Source organism: Monosiga brevicollis, genomic scaffold (assembly GCF_000002865.3).
Source record: "Monosiga brevicollis MX1 MONBRscaffold_20 genomic scaffold, whole genome shotgun sequence".
NCBI classification, from domain to species: domain Eukaryota; class Choanoflagellata; order Craspedida; family Salpingoecidae; genus Monosiga; species Monosiga brevicollis.
The window spans coordinates 268,930-288,336 of NW_001865057.1; the positions used below are offsets into that span (position 1 = coordinate 268,930).

Sequence of the window (19,407 nt, forward strand, 5' to 3'; positions counted from 1 at the left end):
GCGTGCGTGCTAGGTGCTAGGGGGTTCGTGCTGCATGCAACGAGCTGTATTGAGGGTGTGCGTGCGTGTGTGTGGGACTGAGTGAGTGATTCAGTTGGGCCTTGTGTGTGAGCGGACGAGGCGCGTCGGGCTGCCAAAGGATTTGCGCCACGCAAGACAGGCGAGGGATAGTTGCGGATCGTGCCTTGGCCCACTGTCGAAAGATCGACGGGGACCCTGCTCTGGTCTGGTTGGCATCTCAAGACCAAGCGCATCAGCTCGTTGGCCGGAAAAATTCAAAGCAATTGTCTTGGTATGCCCTTGCATCCTTTCCATCGCTGCTTGGACTTTGTGGGATCGCCGTATGCAATTGTGCCAAAGCTTGCTGTGGCGCGGCCTGAGTGCGCGCTCATCAATGTAAACTCCTTCCTCATACAGCCTCACTCCCAGTCGTGCTAGTCTAGCGAGCGGAGAAGCAGGCGGTGGCGAGCAACATGAGCCTCGGCCCTGCGCATCGTGATGCTTGAAGCCGTGTGCCGCGCGCTGATTTAGATGAGCACCGTCGCGGCGCTGTGCGGGCCTCATCTGACTCAAGACCCCCAAAGTTTACGCGGAGGTTTTCATCCATCTGATCCACCAGCCTGCTGACCTCCTTCCTCTCCCTACCCCGCCCAGCGCACTCCACCCTGCTGCATTATGATGCTGAAATGGCGCAGCCGCCGCGACGATGCGGTTCGTCCCATGAGCAGGCTGCTCTCGTGTAATCAAAGTATTCAGAGTAGGGCAGACCCGCACAAGGTCAACATGAGCATCTAGCTGACGGGCATGTGCTTCATGTGCTCAATCTTGCAGGACGCTGGCGCCACGCAGGGGCGCCGACAAAGCGAGAGTGCTGTGCGTGGTCCTGGTCCAGCGGCGCGTCCTCGTCGAAGTAGCGAGGCTGCTGTGCCCCGGTGCGTGTTTTATTGGGCTCAACAAGCCACTGAACGGCAGAGCGTGTTCAAGCTATTTATTGATGCATGTTTAACTCACTTGTTTCCTTGACCATCAACCTTTGATGATGTTTCGCACTGCAGGGGCCGCCAAAGTTCATCACAGGCACCAGCTTGGGGCACTGTCACCTTGGATGATCAGGGCTTGCTGCAGCACATTACCAATCACATCCACGTTGGTCATTGCAACCGCCCTGCCCACTTACTCTTGGCTGCTATTTTGGAAGCTTGCCAAGTCTGCATGAAATGCTCAATCTTCCTGATCGGCGCCTTCTACTCCCTTTGACATCTCATCAGAGGTTTAGTAACTTGACGAGCCGTCTTCACCTCGCGGTGACCTCAGACATTGAGGCTTCTGAAAGCACCCTGCACACCGATATCTTGGTTCGTGTCCAACAAGCCTCCATCAGATTCATGCAGGTTCATGTCCTTTTTTTTTTCTCATTGCTGACCATCACCCATGCCTGCGCATGTGCTCAGGACCTGCGCCAGTGCATTGTTGAGACTGCAGCGCTGGCGGGTTTGGACTGGTCTTCCAATGTCTTGGCTGTCGTTGACAAGTTTGGCGCTGCTGTGCACGCCTTTGCTGCCAGTCATACAAGGTCCGGTTTTGCGTGACCTTTTCGGGCGCAATTTGAATGCCTTCAGGCCCCTCAAACAGATCTTGGGCATTTTTTTTGCCATCGTTGGTTTTGCGAGCTGACCCAAATGCTCTTTTCTCTGCCGGATCTAGTGAGAATAAGGCGGCCGTGCACGAGCTGGCCGAGCTTCTGCGCAGTGAATTTACTACACGAATCAGTCGGTGCGTACTTGCAAACAGTCGTTACTTGTGTGTGTGTGTGTGTGTGTGTGTGTGTGTGTGTGTGTGTGTGTGTGTGTGTGTGTGTGTGTGTGTGTGTGTGTGTGTGTGTGTGTGTGTGTGTGTGTGTGTGTGTGTGTGTGTGTGTGTGTGAACGGGTAGTTTGGCTCAATTTTTCATATGCGGTCCTGCCCATCTCAGATTTCTACAAGACGGTGAAGATGAGGACACCAACGATGCGAACGACCTCGCAATGTGCGTCAACTTGTTGCCAAAGGTGGTGTACTATTCGATCGCACTTCAACTCATTTGCAAACGAGTTGGCACCCACCCTCTACCAGGTCCGCAAGTATGGACCATTTAGACCCTGCCGAGGAGATGCTGGCCCAGCTGCAAAGTGAGGAGACATCTCGTGGTATGTTCTCAAGCATTCGTGACTGTTTCCCTTTTGCACTTGCCTGCATCGATCTTTCTTCTCACCTCCTGGTCACTTATCTATTTTTCAGATGGTCACCTTGCCGCCAGTCTTAAAATGAACCTGGAGCAACAAATCACCGGTGTTACGCAGCTCTTTGAGCGCGCCAAGCAGTGGACGCGCTACACCAAGGAGGTTTGTCAGTCTGCTTCTTTTTTTCTTTTTTTTTCTTTTTTCTTTTTTTTTTTTTTTGTGACGAACTTCCGTTCTTCAATTATTTCTTTGGGGTTTCCTTCTTTTTCTCCTCTAGTTTTCGAGTTACCTCGATAAGCGCGCTGCCTTGAGGCTGGAGTACGAAAAGAAACTGCGCCAGCTGTCCAATACGACGGCTCAGGTGTGCTGAAATGAAAAAAAGGGCGCGAACCCTTGCCGTGGCACGCGCCCTTCAAAACCTGGCCTGCTTGTGCTCACGCGTGTGTGGGCTGGCAGACGCTGCGAGACATGGGCCCGCAACCCGGAGCAACAGAAATTCTTCAGATGCTTGAACACCACGAGGCCAGCTCGCAGGTACATGTTCCTCGACTAACCCCGAGCAAAAGCAACGCCAGCAGACCATGGGCTATGCGCTGAGCAGCCTTGCCTCACGGACCGAGTTTGGCCGTCGCCCTTGATTGCAGCGCATTGTTGCCGCCTTTACGGGCATCAACCACAACATTTCCCACAAAGGACCCATTGAGGAGATGCGGCAACACCACGAGCAAACCCGAAAGCTACTCAAGGTGCGCCCGTTTAGTTGTCACCGGGGCATGCACGCCTGGGTCGAGCTGTGCTCATCTGCAACCTTCTTAGGACAAGTGGGCGCGCGAGTGCAAGCGGCTCAGCGATGCCACAGCGGCTGCTCAAAAGGCGCAGAGTCGCTACAATCAAGCTGCTACCGAGTGGGAGGCTCAGCTGACGCAACGCCAGGAAGCCGAGGAAAGCAAATACAAGCTCAAGCTAGACAAGCGTGTCAAAGACGAGGGCGACCAACGCACCAAATTGGAAGAGCTGCGCACGCAATATGCCGCTGCCCTGCAGCAAGCCAACAAAGCTCGCGCCGACGTGTTGGATACGCGGCGCGAAGTCATTGATAGCCTCACAGTACGTTTGTGTGCTTGTTGCAAGTACACCCGTCGCTTTGGCTTTGCTCTAGCCCTATTGTGTTTCCATCCGAAATGAACGACGTAAACCCCTCCGCTGCTTGTTTGATAGGATTCCGTATTTGAGGGAGGTGAATGCCTTCGTGACGTATTGTTCCTCTTGCATCAGGTCTGTCATCCAAGACGCCGTGACTGGACACCACATGGTGATGGTTATATCTCATTGTTTCCGGCGTTTCGTCAAATCTCGGATCCTATAGGATGCCCATCGCATCCATCTTGCAGACACGGGTGGCGCTGATGACCTCCTGGCCCGACTTGATGTAAGTGCTTCTTTGAGTTGTTGCAGGTGACATTCCACATTCTGCAAAGCTTTGCTCTGACCTAGTGGGGTGTGTGGTAGGCATTTCGGTCAGCGCCCAACGTGGCGGCTTACCTGGCTGAAGAATTAAGCGAGGCCGGTCTTGATGCCTTTGTTAATCCCGATCCTCACCGCTTTCACGAGTACCAACTGCGACCAGAAACCATGTCTTATCTCGAGTCTCGAGGTACAAACTTGTCTGCTCTGTGGTAGTTGTCTGCACATGGGTGCGCGGCTTTTGTCTCCTTTTTTCCATTGCACGTTGAGCGCCAACTCTCCTCATGAATGAGCTTTCCCGTGCCTCGGCATCGGTGTTATCCCACCTTGTCGCACCTTGCCCGTGTATTCTTGGCTGTATTCTTGGCAGGGGTCGTCAATTCATGCGCGTTGGAGGCAGCTGAGTGGGAAGATCGCGCGCCCGAAGGAGCCAATGTGCTTAGTGCTGAGGTAAGCTGGCGCTTGCTGCCACAAAGCAATTTCTGGGCGTGGGTTTTAACAACCGCTTGGTCACGGCTGGTGCGATTATGTTTCGGCTTTGGCAGGAAGTGGCTCGACAACCCGATATGCATGCTTTTGTGCGACTCACAATTCCATCCAAATGCAAGCACTGCAAGCGGGCTTGCTACTTTAATGCATTTGTCTGCACTAAATGCCACATTGCCTGCCACCGCCGCTGTACGGAGGAGCTGGAGGTGCGCTGCAACCTGGCACAACAGGCCTATGCTGCCAAAACGATCAAGCGGGCGCGGCATGCATCAGTTTTTGGCTCGTCGCTCGACGAGCAGGTGGCCGACTCATCAGACGGCGTCCCGGTGCTGGTCCGCCGCCTTTGCGAGGCTGTTGAGCGCCGCGGCATTGATACTGAGGTTCGCGTGCTCTATTCTGTGGCTTTGTACCTTGTCTCGAGACTTGCGAGAACGGAATTGAACTCCTCGTGGCGGTGCTCTAAAGATGGCATCGTGGACATGCTTACGTACACGTGCTTGGCAGGGTATCTACCGGCTGAGTGGCGTCAAGAGCCGAGTCGAGGACTTGTGCGCGCAATTTGAGGCCCATCCGCGCGCTGTCAGCGTGGATGATGCTGACCCGATCACACTGGCAGCCGTGCTCAAGACCTACTTGCGACAATTACCCATTCCAGTCATTCCACCTGATTTGCAACCCGACTTTTTGGCCATTGCTCGCGAGCGAATGGAGACGAATGATGCACCCAACTGCGAGGTGCTTGCTTCAGAAAAGGTCGGGTCATCTCGGGTGTTTGCCAGGCTTGAACTGATAACAGAGGCATGTGCTGATCGAGGTGTTACACATCCATGTGCTTGCCCAGTTTACACGTCTAGTGGACGTACTGCCGGATGTCAACTATTCAACTCTGGCCTACTTGTGCAGCCATTTACATCGCATTGCGATGCACGCAGAGGTGCGGCACAATGCCATATCACGAGCTGCTTCTTAGCTCGCGCCATCAAGCCAAACCCTGCTTGCCCCTCCCTTTTTTTTTTTTATCTCGTTTTTATCTCGGTTTTTTTTTCTCTCGTTTTATTGAGTCAGAGGCTGCTCACATTCGTCTGTCCTGCGCACTTGGCCGGGTCTTGCGCTGGAGTTTAGACAAATTTGATGAAGTGCTCCAACTTGGGCATCGTTTTTGGTCCCACTTTACTGCGCTCGTCGGCAGATAGTCTGCAGTCGCTGATGAACATGCCCATGCAAACCATGGTTGTGGAACTTTTGATCAAGTTTTGCGAAACCATTTTTGCTCGCTTCTTTGAATCGCGACCCACGCTCAAGCCGTCCCTCGTTGAAGAGTACGTGTCCTCGCATGGTACAACGTCCAAACCGTGCCCTTTCTTGTACATTGTTCGTGATTTCTCGTGCTTGGTTTGACCCGTGTCCTGGGTTTGTTGTGTGTGTTGTGTGCAATGGTTTGCAGCTCGATGCGGGTCATGGGAGCCGAGTCACCTTTCATTCGCCGAAGCTCAAAACAGCGACGAAGTGGTGACCAACTGGAAGTCGTCCCAGAGGCCATGGGACACCGCCCTCGATCCGGCGGGGCTTCGAGTCATGCTTCGACGCGATCGACCCGGCCACAACGAATGAATTCCGATACACTCGAGGAAAGCCAGGGAGATGAGGTGGTTGCCAGTACCGTTTCGTCAACCGTGCGGTGCGTTTTATTTGCATCTCATTTGCATCTTGCATTTTGAAACGACAAGCTCCGATCCCTTCTATTGTTGCCCTTCTCACATTGCTAGTCGCTTTACTTTTCCACTGCATCATCCTCACTCGCATGCATCCTGTAGCACACCAACGTTCTCGGACAGCGGCAAGCAGGCACAGGCGTTTTTGCAGGTGGCTGGTGGTGAGGAGGGAGCGGCACCCGTGGATGCCGAGAGTGCATCCTCCCATGATGCTTCCTTTGATGACCCGCTGGCAGAAGTCGACACGCCCATCTCGTCAGAAGATGAAGATGTGCATCGTGAACACCTCGGAGAGCGCGGTGGTGGCACCAGCCCTGTCATGAAAACCGATGGCCAGGATCAAGACCAAGACCGGGTTCACGATCAGCATTGGGATCAAGATCAGGATCAAGATCAGGATCAAAACCAGGCTCAAGATCAGGATCAAGCTCAGGATCAAAACCAGGGTCAAGATCAGGGTCAAGATCAGGATCAAGCTCAGGATCAAGATCATGATCAAAACCAGGATCAAAACCAGGATCAAAACCAGGATCAAGATCAGGATCAAAACCAGGATTTAATTTCAACCACTCAGAATGCTGACGTGGATGACGGTCGCTGGTCAAAGGAGGCTCAGTTTACGGACGGTCTTTTCGAGATAGCAAACGGGAGCGCTGGAGAGACTCGGCATGATGTCAACAGCAGATCTAGGCAAGAGGCTGGCTTACACCAACGACAGGCAGCGGCTTTGGGAGACGATGATGCCGAGGATTTGCAGGAAGAGGCCGATCGTGATGCCCTAGACGGTTACTTGAGCGTCGACGATGCATCGGAGGACGATGAAGATGCTACCGAGTTTGCAGGGGGCACTGAGGCGGACTCGGAGGAGGATGATCCGCTCAACCGAACGCTAGTAGGGTTTGACGAACGTCCTGTGGTGGATCACGGCCCCGGATTTGAGTCACCTCCACCAGATGCCCCCCCGGCTGTTGGAGAGCCCCATGCTGACTCGGCACTGCCTCCGGAGTTGTTGGCTCTGCTGTCTACGGGCGAGCTGCCCCCTCCGCCCCCTGTCCCACCTCCCTTGCCGCCTCATTTTGAAGACCTGGACGAGAGCGGTGACTATGGCTTCATGAGCACTCCTCCACCAGCACCCGATGCTGACACCTCGGAAGGGTTGGCCCGGCATTCCTCGGGAGGCCTGCGTTATCGCACGGGGTCGTCCATATCGATCACCAGTGCTGACTTGGGCACAGAATTTGTTTAGCCAGTCAGCTGGGTCATTGTGCTGTCTGCTTTGGCCGGGTCTTGGCCGGGTCTTGGCCGTTCTCTCTGTGGTCGGCGCTCTTGGCATCAGCTTAATCATCCTTATTCTCATGCGCCATCGCATCATTAGCACTAGTGCACTTCACCACAACATTTGTGTGTTTATTGAAATTTAAGCTTGCTTTGAATTGGCAATTAGCAACAGGGCCCTGCTTAAACCCGTTGGCTTCTCCATCCATTCCTCTTCCTTCAGTGTGCACGAGCATGGTGTGCGAGTGGTGGGAGGAACGTCGTCGGTTGACCCTTCGTGATGTTGGTATTGTGGGTGATGACGACGGGCTTGCGCCATTTCCACATGCAAGTTGGTGCAAAACCAAGACACAAAAAAGGCGGGCGAGAGGTCATCTCGCGGTAATCTCGTGTCTCTTTTCTGATGACGCGACATCGGGTGGGTCAGGCCAGACCAGAATGACTGCCAAGCGCTGCTATGCAGACTTGCTCCGTCTTCCTGCCTTGAGCTTTTGACGCTGGCTCTGGTGTCCTGCTCTGTCTTTATCTTTGACTTGACTCTGAGGCATGGGAATGAAGTGTCGAGGCAGAATCGTTCAACTTGGTTCGCCAAGAGGAGGCCGGAATTGTGGTGCGGAGCTCAACCCGACATGGAGCTGATGCTCTCCCTGGCCCCATTCTGCCACAACACTCAAACAATTGAGCGGACACTCGATGTCGAGGTTTTGTCCGCCAGCCAGGGCTGAGAACATACCAATAAGGCATAAGCGTTTAGGGCTGGCACCACCTCGGATCAATTCCTGGGCATAAGATATGTGACAGATTGATTGGTATGTGGGGTGCGGGCTGCTCTTCACCTCTCGCCAGCTACTGCTCGGATGATCAGTGTGCTGCTTGGATCACTGCTGCGCGGACACAAGCATGCAGGCCTCACGCCACTCGCACTCAGACAGCACAGAGCGTGCATGGCCGGTCCAAGTCATCCAAGTGGGGGTTGCGGTATGTCCGATGATGAAGTGCGCGAGGCGGAAAGGACAGAGGGCGCGAAGGAAGGCACCGCACCCTCGTCGAGGACTCCCCGCGTGCAAGCAGATGGATGGATCAAACATGAGATTGGCGCTATGTCGCTCGCGCTCTAAATTTTTCTGCATTTTCCATCCGAGCCTCTCCCTTCAACTTGCCCCCTTGCCACCTGGACTGTCACCAAGTCCAAGCACTACTGCATCCATCACCCATCCTCTGCCTCTGCCTGTTCTTGTGGGGGATCTATTCTCTGGCTGCGTCGCCAGCGCGCCCCGGAAACATGGTGGCCAACAACATGCTTGCCATCATGCTGGCCGTTGCGCTCATTAGCACGAGCGCGTTTGCGGCTCCCTTGTCGACAGGTAAGCGCCATCAGCTTCAACTGCTTCAACTGCTCGCCCCGACCATTCCTGGAGCCAAAGAGCCAAGATGCAATCGGTCGCCCTACTTCCTGATGATCGATTGTGCTCATGGCAACCCTGACTAATTACTGCTCTTCCCTCGCTGTGATGACTTGCAGTGCATCGCCGTGAAGCAACCGCCGATGCTTTGGCCGACTTGTTGTCTGAGCTAATTGCGCAGGAGGTGACTGCACAACTCGCCAACATCGCCAACGTAACCTCTATTCAGAACCTGATGGCCAAGGACAGCGCCCTCGAGCAAGCCGATATGAGCCTAGAGGCAGCCATTGAAGACGAAACCCAGCGTGCGCTTGCGGCGGAGGCTGAGCTTCGCAATCAAGCTTCCAACGAGCTCAACTGCATGCGCGGTGCGTCCGAATACTTGCCTGAGCCCTTTTGCAACTGCGAGCCAGACTATTCGGGTCAACTCTGCGACACCTGGGTTGGGGGCGTGCTTACCACGCTCACCGACGTGGACAACGCCATCATCGCCATGGCTGGCATGCCCAAGATTGGTGCGCTCAGTGTGCCCCCACACTTGGCTACCCCAGAGCTGCGTGCGGCCCTTGGGGAGATGCCCCGCTCAATCGTCAACTTGACCATGGACTGCTCGGCCTTCCCTGAATGCGCAAGCCAGATGGACCTCAGCTGGAATGTGCCCCATGAGTTTGCGGGATGGTCCATCACCGGATCGCTTTGGCTGGACGGCACCGCCTTTACGGGCCTGAGCACCATGACTCTCGACTCGCTCCAGCGGGTTGCCGTTCTCAACGCGCTGCAGCCGCTTGACCTCAATCTCAATGCCGCCAACTCGCTGCATACCATTTACCTCAGCAATACAACTTTGATGAGCTTTATGGCCCCCTCTCATGGCGTCCAGTCCATGAGCTCGCTTATCCTCGAGCACTTGCCCGGTCTGATGGAGATTACGGGCCTCAGTGATGTCAGTGAATTGGCGCAATTGCAGCTGATCGATCTGCCGGACTTGACCTTCTTCTCTGCCATGCCAAGCCTGTCAACCGTCAGCTCTTCGTTGGTCCTCAACGATCTCCCGTTTTTGGGCGGCATGTATGCGCATCCCTCAACAATTGCGCAGCTGGATATTGCCAACTGCCATGCGCTGAGTGACATGGCAATTGATGCCCAGTTCTTCGCTGGGCAGGCCACCGTGACTTTGGGCGACATCTGTTGGACGGGCAGTGAACTGCAGCGCACGCCAGACTACAACCTTGACCGCCTTCTGACCCAAGAACAGCTGATCCGAAACACCTTCCCGCAACCGGCCAGCATCCAAGCGTGCAACTGCAGTGGCACTGACTTTGGCCAACCTCTTTGCAACGAGTACCAGCTGGACCTCGTGTGCAGCTCCCCCGCAGACCATGCAACGTTGGTACAGCTCGCACCGCACATCCAGAGCTTTGTCGGCACTGCCCGCCTGCATTTTGCCGAGGGCTGTGAGGCTGACTTCTCACTGCTGTCGACCTTTTCGAGTCTGCGCGTGTTGGGTACGCTGGAGATTGATGGCCCCCAGGCCTTTGATGAGACGGAACTGAACAACTTTTTGCATCCGATTCAAGCCATTCACTCCTTGATCCTGCGCAACGTGGATTATTCGCTGCTCAACTTCCCCAATCTCAACGCCTTGCTCAACATTGAGATTGTAAACGCCACGCATCTCGTACATCTCGAAATGCCCAACTTGTTCCAGGCCTACTCGAGCTACGACCAGATGCTACAGGAGGCCGTTGTATCCGCATTCAAAGTGACGGATGCGCCCAACTTTTTGGGTCTGCTCGGCCCCATGGTGCCCCCCTTTGTCTACGATCAACTCTGGTTGACAAACACTGATGCCTTTGACAATTTGCTCCAGTTTAACATTTCATACACCTATGACATCAGGTTTGACAACACGGGCCTGGTCGATCTGGTCGGTGTGCGCGCCATCTTGCCCCCGTCCACACTCGTCGTCAAGAACAATGCTCTTCTGACGGACTGGAACGGATATTATCCCGTCCTGAACGGCAGCGCGTACATCGACATTGACAACAACGCCGCGCCCTCGCCCATCTAATCTAACCGGGCTCAACGACAACCCAGTCGCTGTCTCCCAAACATTCCTTGTTCATAATAGTGAATGCAGTTTGTGTGCCTTTTGGTTTGTGTGATGTGAAGCAAGTTAAAGAGACTCACGGTTTGCAACAGTGACGACGCAAGCACCTTCCTTGTGCTTCATGGGAATGGCTGCGCACCGTTTTCTTGTTGCAAGCCTTGTCCCAGGCCAAGCTGCTAATTGACTTTGATACTTGATGTGAGCTTGGAAGCTTGAGTGAGTTATTTGCAGAGGGTCGCAATCAAAAAGTGGGTCAAGCAGAAAAGAGCGAAAGACTGTGACTGTGGCGTGTCTACGAGAGATTTCATGATGGCCAAAATGTCAATTGACAGCCATACAATGCAGAGCTGCACGAAGGGCGGCGTTATTCCCTGGAACAGTCATGCACGGAAAGGCGGGCAGACAGAAGCTGCAACACACAACAGCAGCGAAAGCACACCAGCGAAGCACCAAGTCAACGGTAGACAAGCACAAAGAATAAGACGCCAGGATTGGTGCATAATGACAGAACGGGTCAGACGGGTGGAAAACTAGAAACAAAACAAGCACGGCAGCCGTTGGCTCCCTGCACCCTCATCACAAACAGGTACACTGTTACAAACAGAGCGCAAGGCCTTGTTGGTCCAGGAGAGCACAACAGGGCGATGCAGACAGGGATATACACGATTGATGCCAAGGACGCGGGCGTGGCCCGGGGAGAGCTTCAAAGTCGCTCAGAGGAGACGACTAGGGCGGGAGACCGGCGCAGCCAAGATGATCTGACAAGGAGAAAAAGCATGGACATGTGGAAGACGAGAAGCGGCAGGTGCAGCTTAGCAGGCTGAAAGCACAGCGCCAAATGCATTGTCACCCGAGTACTTGAGGTAGAGGAAGCCATCCTCATCCTTGTAGTGCTCGTAAATGACTGACATGGCTTGTCTGCGCAGTAGACCGTGATGAGGAGTGGCTCAAGGGGGTGCAAAAACAGAACAAAGCAAAACGAAAGAGCTGCGGCAACAGCACAAAAGGATAGAGAGCAAGAAAAGCAGGCGCGCGTTCAAACTAACGTGGTCATGAGCATTTCATGCTTGACAGTGAGGCCCTCGGTCACCTCGGCGGCAATGTAGACGGCCTTGTCGGGCTTGATGTTCATGCGCTTGCGAATGACAAACTGAAACTGAGCCACAGTCAGGTCCTCGGGGACGAGGTACTTCTTCTTGTCAATCTCCGACAAAGTGCAACGTTTGGCGGGCTCAATGATGACCGGGACCTTGTCGGGATACTTTTGCAAAATCTTTTCCGACTCGCGCAGACGCGTCTCTGCGGCCGCAAAAGAACACAAGCAGGGCAACGAAAGCAGACAACGAAAGCAGGGGTGAGTTTGACGTGGCAACAGCGACAACGTCAATCAACACGACAGGGACGGGCACGCGAGATCAGGGTGTTGTCTCAACAAAAGGGCATCTTGGAGACTGCCAATGTGATGTGCGTGCCAGGCGGGGGTGCTGACGGGCCGAGACTGCGCGCACCCCTCCCCTCTTCCCCAGTTTGCTTTTGTTGACGTGTGCGTGATCCGTTTAAACAAAAAAAAAAAAAAAAAACCGTCAAGGAACCGGGATGGGCGACAACAACATACCAAAGGCGTGTTGAGCCTTGAAAGCCGTGGACTTGCTCATGGTGTCGTGAACGTCGACAAGGAAAAAAAAAAAAAGGAAGAGAGGGGTGTTCACCAAGTGGCAGCGCACACAAGAGAGAGAGCCCGCGCGCTTGAGGAAGCTGGAGTTGATGATGACAACGCGGCCAGCTGATGTAACAAAATACCACTCACTGACCGAGTGTGAGAGCGAGAGAGAGAAGGGGAAGGGTGAACAAATTGAGAGCAGGAAGAAAAGGGAGGGACAAAGACAAAAGCGAAAAAAAAAGGGGAAAATGCAACTTGGGAAGCCAACGTCAGGCATGATGATCACACACACACACTGACTGGCGCTTTGCAAGCAGAAGGAGCAATAGGCACTCATACCAAGCACACACACAAGCAACAGTACCCACTGTGACGCTATGCCACCCAAGCTAACAAAACTTGGGGCGTTCTTGCTTAGCCGTATACGTTTCGACCTCGATAAAAGCTGCACATGTAATCAAAACTTATTTATAGAACATGGTTGTCCAATTGTGCCAGCTGCCGCACATGTATCCCGGGTTGTACTTCTCTTTTCTTCGTGTTTTTGTCAGACAGAAAATATTGTCATCGTGTTCGTAAGAAACAAGAAAAGCAAGCAACAACTCCAACTGCACAATACCAACTCCACCTCTCGAACTTTAATCTTTTCCTCAGCAGCAGAGCAGGCGCCAACAGCCCAGGTGAGCTGGGCGTGACGGGGAACGGCGCTGGTGTGTTTCCGACCGGGACCGCATTGGGGGTGGGCAGACGGGTCTGGATAACCAATACGAGGACTTTGAGGCTGCTTCGGGTGGTCAATGCACTGGTCCTCGTTGTCAAACCTGAGTGGTCCGGCCCTCTCACGTTATCGTCGTGTGCTTGCAGGCGCTATTGCCGCTGATGGTTGCGACAAGCTCGCGCAGCTTTGACTGACCCAGCAGTCGCGCCCCTTTCCCTTCGACAATCCCCTTCAAAAACGCGCGCACATACGCGCGCACATACTCGCCACCGCGGAATGGATCTGTTGCCCCGCTGCCCAAAGCCATAATCTTTTTGACGCTCTCGCTGGTCGTCACGACATGGCTCAGCCGATCCAGCAGCCAGCTGCTGCTCGGGCGTCCACTCGCGCAGCCGAAAGGGGTGTTGCTGCAGATGGTGCCATGCAGGATCGTCTCTCCCCCGCCCACGAATCAGGCCCCGCGAATTCTCAGAGTCAGACTTTTCTCTATGACTCGGTACGCGCCCTTGCAAAAAAACGCAAGCTCAGTATGCCATTCAGTACTGGTCCACCACACCCTCACTCGATGCCGCTCACCTTGTGCCCCCACTGCATCTTGACCAGTTGCCTCCCGTCCTCTCCCCAGCTCTCCAATGGCTATTTCGCCAGCTTGAAGAGCTTGTGCCGGGTAGGCGCACATGCTCTGAATCACTCTTTTCATGCTCATTCTTCTCACGCGCATTGAGCATGGCCCTTGCGCGTCCCTTATTCTTGGGCTGCCCTAACTCTCTGCGTCTCCGGTGATTCTAGGCGTTGAAACCGTGGTCTCTAGCTTGCAAACGGCCACAACAGCATCCACTCCCGAACCCGTGTGTCTAGCCCCGCCCTAATGACTGTCGGATGGTTTGCTACATCAGTAGTCATGGTCAGCTAACACAATCACCTCTTTGCCCTGCTCAAACGCGTGCTGTCTCTCTTCCCTGGATAGACTGCCATGCAAAATCAAGATGCACACGCTGCCTCAGTTGCCATTCCCACCTTGTTCCAAATTGCCTCTCAACTTGGCACACGTCTCAAGAATGTAATTCCATTTACCCATCGGCCCTCTCTCTCGCTCTCTCGCTCTCTCTCTCTCTCTCTCTCTCTCTCTCTCTCTCTCTCTCTCTCTCTCTCTCTCTCTCTCTCTCTCTCTCTCTCTCTCTCTCTCTCTCTCTCTCTCTCTCTCTCTCTCTCTCTCTCTTTCCAGCCGTCGCTCGGCCTGCCCATTTGGTTTGATGTGCTGGCCCTCATGTTCTGCTGTTTGTAGCATCTTGTACTTGCCACCCCTTCAGACAACGGCTTGCCAGGTCCAGATGACCTGGAAGCATTCCCGAATCGGGCTCACGCAACCACCGCCGCAACAACACACTCAAATTCTGAAACCCCAAGCTTCATCTACGATGACCTTCCTCCAGATATCATGGCACGCCTGGCCACCCTTGCCGAGAACATGGCTGAGTTGGCGTCTGCCGCCCAGGAGGTTTGTGTGTATTTCCTCAGCGTCGAATGGTTGTTTTTATTTACTACCTCGAAACTTTGCTTTCGATAACTTGACCAGCGAATGATTCACACAGCGGCACTGCCGCCCTTTTTCCGCCCTCTCTAGCTTGTCCCACCCGAATCACCTCTTCGGCGTGATGGTGAGCGCGTTTATGAGCAATTTCTTCAGCTCACGCAAGCTTTGAGCGCAACGGCCACGCCTTTTATGACGCCAATGGCCACGCCAATGCACCATGATCAAGTCGATGATGCTCAACATGCCTCAGGCTCAGTTTCCCGCCGTGCCCGCCTTTCCACAACAAGCTCCGCAAATGCACGCTTCACACCCGATCAGGATAGCAATACATTCATCTATGACGAACTTCCACCGCTACTCCCAACCTCCTTCCTTAAACGTGGCCTCGACACAATGCCTCGCGCCGCCGCTCAACTGCAAGACACTCTGTCGCACGCTCGTCAAGCGGCACAAAGTGCCCACCTCCAAGTCAGCGTATACCAGTGCACCCGAGCTTCCCCATCTCTACGCATCGCACACGCACATACTCACACACTGACCTTGTTCTTTTTCAAAGACTCACTTTGCCAACCTCCTTCCTCTGTGCCACAGATGCATGATCGACTAAATAACGTCGTTGGCCAGGCAAAGGTATCGTCATCTTCCTGACCACACCTCACTCTTGCACTCACCTTTTTTTCTTTTTCTTTTTTTTTCTTTTTTTTTTTTTTTTCAACATTCATCGTGACTCTTCTCACCCTTCACTCTTTTGACACAAATATCCCCTCGTACGGTTTCAGAACTTGCTTGAGGAATTACGTCAATTTGGAGATGCATCGCGAATTCAGGTTTGATCATCTTATACCACTTGGTTGATCGTCCGACGCTCGTTGCGAAGTCTGATCATAGACCCCGTCCGTGGCTGTGCCGTGTGCATTGTGATGTAATTTCCCTTGAAACTGGAACGACATTGGTAGCTGGCCCAGCTTGAAAGCGTTCCCGGAGAAGAAAAGGCCTTGTTCGCAGAAACCGTCAGTAATTACTCATCCGAGTATGGTAAGTGGTAGTCCATCCTCCAGGAGTCACTAACCTCCCAATGTCAGTGTACACTGCTCACCGGCTCTCTGTCTAGGTACTATGACGTACTGTGCCTCAAACCTAGTGGGTACGCCCATCATATTTCCCCACTATGGTGACTTTTCTCGTGCCATGGTAAGCCCGCTGGTGACTTGACTTCAATGTGCACCTACACCACAATGACGAAACACTGGCTTGCTATGGACCAGGTCCTTCGAACCTACGGCTCGTGGTGGATCAATGCCCATGGCTCCGCCCCACCCATCAACCCGCGCATGCATGAGCTTTGTGCGCGAAACGGGCAAACATGCCCCACTGATTTTGTTGAGTTCACGTAAGCCCATTTCTTTTGGTCCACCCCTGCATAACCCCATTTGGCGTCGTTCACTCAATTAGCCTCGCGACCATGCATGTCGATCCGATTGGATTTTTGCGCTTCAAAATCGTGCTGCAGCATTGCCGAACCCTTGTTTGTTTCCAAGATGTCAATCTTTGAGACGTATAGCCCGGGCTCCATTGTGCGCATCCTTGCAACTGATTCTTCGGAACCGCCTCTGCGCTGGCATGAACTCTGGAAGGTAAGCTGTCTCATATTTGTACAAACTAAGCGTCGGTCTGGCTACTCATTTGTGCACAATTGTTGGCGCCTTAGGGTGCTCCCGAAGCTGAAAAGTTACCTCATGTTGCGCGAAAATTCAAGCCAACTCTGCGTCAGATTCACAAGCCCTTCAATCTGTTCCGACTCGAATTTGATGGCCGAAGCTTAGAGTACTATACTGAGCTGGATGCCGTAGCCATCAAAGGCCGTTGTGTTCGTAAAAGGGTTCGTGACTGCTGTCCAGGCCCTGACATGCGCTTCAACATATATCGATGGGATTTGCACCATTGAAGCACTAATTTCCTCATGATCTATCGCACTGGTAGCCTCGTCACATGCAGAACCACCCTTCGCAAGTCAAGCCCCAGACCGGAGGTCTGAAGGTCAACCCCCAGCAGGTTGAACTCTCCGAAACTACTAGGACCTCACTTGAGACGCAAGTTGGGGTGTCATCACCTCGGCCACCGTCATCATCAGAGCAAGCCCCCGATTTAACCACGCTGCCCGATGAAGTGATTTTGCGGGTGCGCATTCAAGGCACATGGGTGTTGGTCGTCCTCCTTTAACACGTTGCAGGTCTGCTGTCCCTTTCTGCGCCTTTTGCTTACAAAGCAAGTCTTCTGTACATACTTAGATCTACCGCTACTTACATTTAGCAGACATTCTCGCTGTTGCGGTGACGAATACTCGCTTTTGGAGACTCACTGAAATGGTTTGTCGATTCAAGATGGGTGAAAACCCTTTATCTGCATGTCTGATGTTGTTTTTTGGTTTTTTGGTTTTTTGTTTTGTTTGTTTTTTTTCTGTTTTTTCACTTGGTCCATTGCTCCTTTGATCAACCCCATTTGTCTTGCACAGCACGTTGGCTCGTTTCAAAGACTGGATTTACAGTATGCTTGGGACGGCCTCACCTGGCCTCTACTACGAGAATTGGGTAATTATATTGTCCGTTGCCACACCTCCACCATGAGGCCTGCGTGAGCACACTAAATGCTTGATCAAATTTTTGATTTCGATTTGCTTTTCAATTTTTAGTACTGCGGGCTTCATCTATTACACATCTCAGCCTGGCTTGGAATCAGTTGCAGTGCAGCAACCCCGTGGCAAGTGATGAGGCACCGCTGCGCATCAATGATTCTGGATTGATTGCCATTCTCCATGGCTACCTCGATGATGAGCATGCTCATTGTAACTTTCCTCAACAGGATCTATTTGCAAGCGTTGGTTCGTCATTGACGACGTTGCGTGTGGCTGCCTGCCCTTTTGTTGACAAGGCCTTTCTGGCGGCTGCTGTTCGGTATGGAAACTCAAGCAACACCTTGTTTCATTTTGCCGTACACGACCATTGTGCCCAGCTTGGAACATCGCGTCACCTGGATCCACAACTCACGCAGCATGTCTCCGCACTCATACCCAGCTTCTGCCCGTTTTTAACCGAGGTGGATCTACAACTCTGCCGTGCGCTTGAGCCGGGTGACTTTCAGCCGCTAGCTCGTTTGCGAGCCTTGGAGCGCCTCAACCTATTCGGAACTACTCCAAGCGAGGATGACCTGGTGCTTATTCTAGATGAATGTCGCTGCATCAAGCATCTAAACCTTGGTCATGTGCTCACCCACATCGATCCCAACGTCATTGTACAACATATAAACTGCAAGTAAGGAATAATATTGAGTCATATCAGGTTGGCAATGCATAAAACCTTTTTTCAGTTTAACGCAAACTCTACTCTTGCACCTCTTAGGACTCTTGAATCAATTGATCTGTGGCGGGCTCGGGCTTTGACCACATCATCGGCAACGAAACTTTTGGAGCGCTGTCAATCTCTAGTGGACCTTGACCTTGGTTGGTGCCGCAATTTAGATGCAGACAATGGTATGTACAAACATGCTTGCTGAACGTGGCACGTGGCATGCATGAACTTACACCTGTGTTGGCGCAGCTGCATTTGTTCAAGCACTTGCCCGTCAGTCAAACCTACAGAAGTTAATACTGACAGCTGTTCGCACGCCTGGCGACAATCTTATCAATGTGCTAACGCAATCAAACCGGGGTAGGTCCCATCTATATGCACACCACTCCCCGATTTGCGCTCTTGAACCGATGAAGCAAACCTCATAATAGAGCTCATCTTTGCTGCCGTGCTTCAGACATGCGTCAACTTGATTTACTTGGTAGCAAAGGAGTTTCAGAACGAGCCATTTCTGCTCTGCTGGAGGTTTGTTTGTGGTTTTGCATTCAGCCATGCAGTTTGATGTGCTCGACTTTCGTTTCGACTTATTCCTCCAATGACATGAAATCTGGGGCCCCGCTGCCCTTGCCAGGGCTGCTCAAACCTTCAGATGATAGACCTGTCATTCTGTCGCCTTATCAACGAACCTGCCATTGAAGCTTGGCGTGGTCGCTACACGTGCGATATCAAAAGAAGCTTCACTTGAAACTAACACAGCTCTTCATATATCTGGATCGATACCCGGGCCTCAGGCATCCAAATAATATCCAAATGTTCCCGGCATGACGAATTGATCTGCCAATACTTCGATTCACTGTTGAAGCGGTCATGCTTTTCACAAGCTCGTTGTAAGGGCGGGCGGGGGCACGACACAGTTGCACAAATCAGCGGCCTTGTCACTCATGCAGGGCCTTGAACGTCTCGACGCCATCAGCGACTGACTACAAGGTTCTCAAGTAGCTCGTTGGTTGTGGCTTCTCGTCAAGGTCTGCGCTTGTGTTGCCGTTTCGATGTTATGACATTGTGATTAAGGCACTACGTTTCATAAAGTAAGAAAAAAATGCAAGCTTTGGGGGTTTTACGAACAAGCCTCGCGCATAGGCTGCAAGCCATCTCCGATCAAGCGACACAACGCCCTTCGCGACGAGATGGGCCGCCTGCTCAGGTACGCCACCCTCTCCCATGTCTGGGTGGAAAAGTCTGGCTACAACGCCAACGGTCAGAGCTGCCGCATCGACCTGCACTGCCGCAACCCCTTTCCCGGCGGTGCCTTGGGCCCAGCTCTGCCCGACCTGGCATTGACGTGACTGTGCGCACAGCCCAACCCCTGACCACCTCGCAAGCCTGCATCAAGGTGGGCGCTGCCCTTCGCCGAGCCGAAAAGGAGAAGCGCGACTACTACACCGGTTTCAACCATGGAAAAACTCTGATCGTCCCTGCC

General features: G+C 53.1%; 4 protein-coding genes across 4 annotated transcripts; 3 read left to right on the plus strand and 1 right to left on the minus strand.

Moving 5' to 3' along the window:
* Positions 1-1,385: 1,385 nt before the first annotated feature.
* Positions 1,386-7,129, plus strand: MONBRDRAFT_27594 (uncharacterized protein; the record flags this gene model as incomplete). The annotated part of the gene is made up of 18 exons (XM_001747977.1): positions 1,386-1,573; positions 1,792-1,910; positions 1,933-2,025; positions 2,135-2,185; positions 2,277-2,380; positions 2,496-2,579; positions 2,675-2,752; positions 2,863-2,964; positions 3,035-3,325; positions 3,437-3,493; positions 3,585-3,647; positions 3,728-3,872; positions 4,053-4,132; positions 4,228-4,551; positions 4,676-4,924; positions 4,968-5,105; positions 5,294-5,490; positions 5,986-7,129. The coding sequence occupies 18 exons, from the start codon at positions 1,386-1,388 to the stop codon at positions 7,127-7,129; spliced, it is 3,507 nt and encodes a 1,168-aa protein (XP_001748029.1).
* Positions 7,130-8,440: 1,311 nt separating this feature from the next.
* Positions 8,441-10,632, plus strand: MONBRDRAFT_27595 (uncharacterized protein; the record flags this gene model as incomplete). The annotated part of the gene is made up of 2 exons (XM_001747978.1): positions 8,441-8,522; positions 8,681-10,632. 2 exons carry the CDS (start codon positions 8,441-8,443, stop codon positions 10,630-10,632), a joined length of 2,034 nt encoding a protein of 677 aa, XP_001748030.1.
* A 420-nt stretch (positions 10,633-11,052) lies between these two features.
* Positions 11,053-12,422, minus strand: MONBRDRAFT_38111 (uncharacterized protein). Its single transcript, XM_001748054.1, has 3 exons — positions 12,287-12,422; positions 11,718-11,970; positions 11,053-11,589 (listed from the first exon to the last, which is right to left on the minus strand). Exons 1-3 carry the CDS (start codon positions 12,324-12,326, stop codon positions 11,484-11,486), a joined length of 399 nt encoding a protein of 132 aa, XP_001748106.1. The 5' UTR covers positions 12,327-12,422; the 3' UTR covers positions 11,053-11,483.
* Positions 12,423-13,389: 967 nt separating this feature from the next.
* Positions 13,390-18,775, plus strand: MONBRDRAFT_33504 (uncharacterized protein; the record flags this gene model as incomplete). Its single annotated transcript, XM_001747979.1, has 17 exons — positions 13,390-13,545; positions 13,653-13,716; positions 13,839-13,897; positions 14,017-14,304; positions 14,335-14,547; positions 14,674-15,051; positions 15,363-15,410; positions 15,540-15,618; positions 15,695-15,774; positions 15,849-15,973; positions 16,094-16,217; positions 16,292-16,462; positions 16,564-16,612; positions 17,273-17,891; positions 17,979-18,109; positions 18,177-18,287; positions 18,385-18,775. The coding sequence occupies 17 exons, from the start codon at positions 13,390-13,392 to the stop codon at positions 18,621-18,623; spliced, it is 2,934 nt and encodes a 977-aa protein (XP_001748031.1). The 3' UTR covers positions 18,624-18,775.
* Between the last annotated feature and the right edge of the window lie 632 nt (positions 18,776-19,407).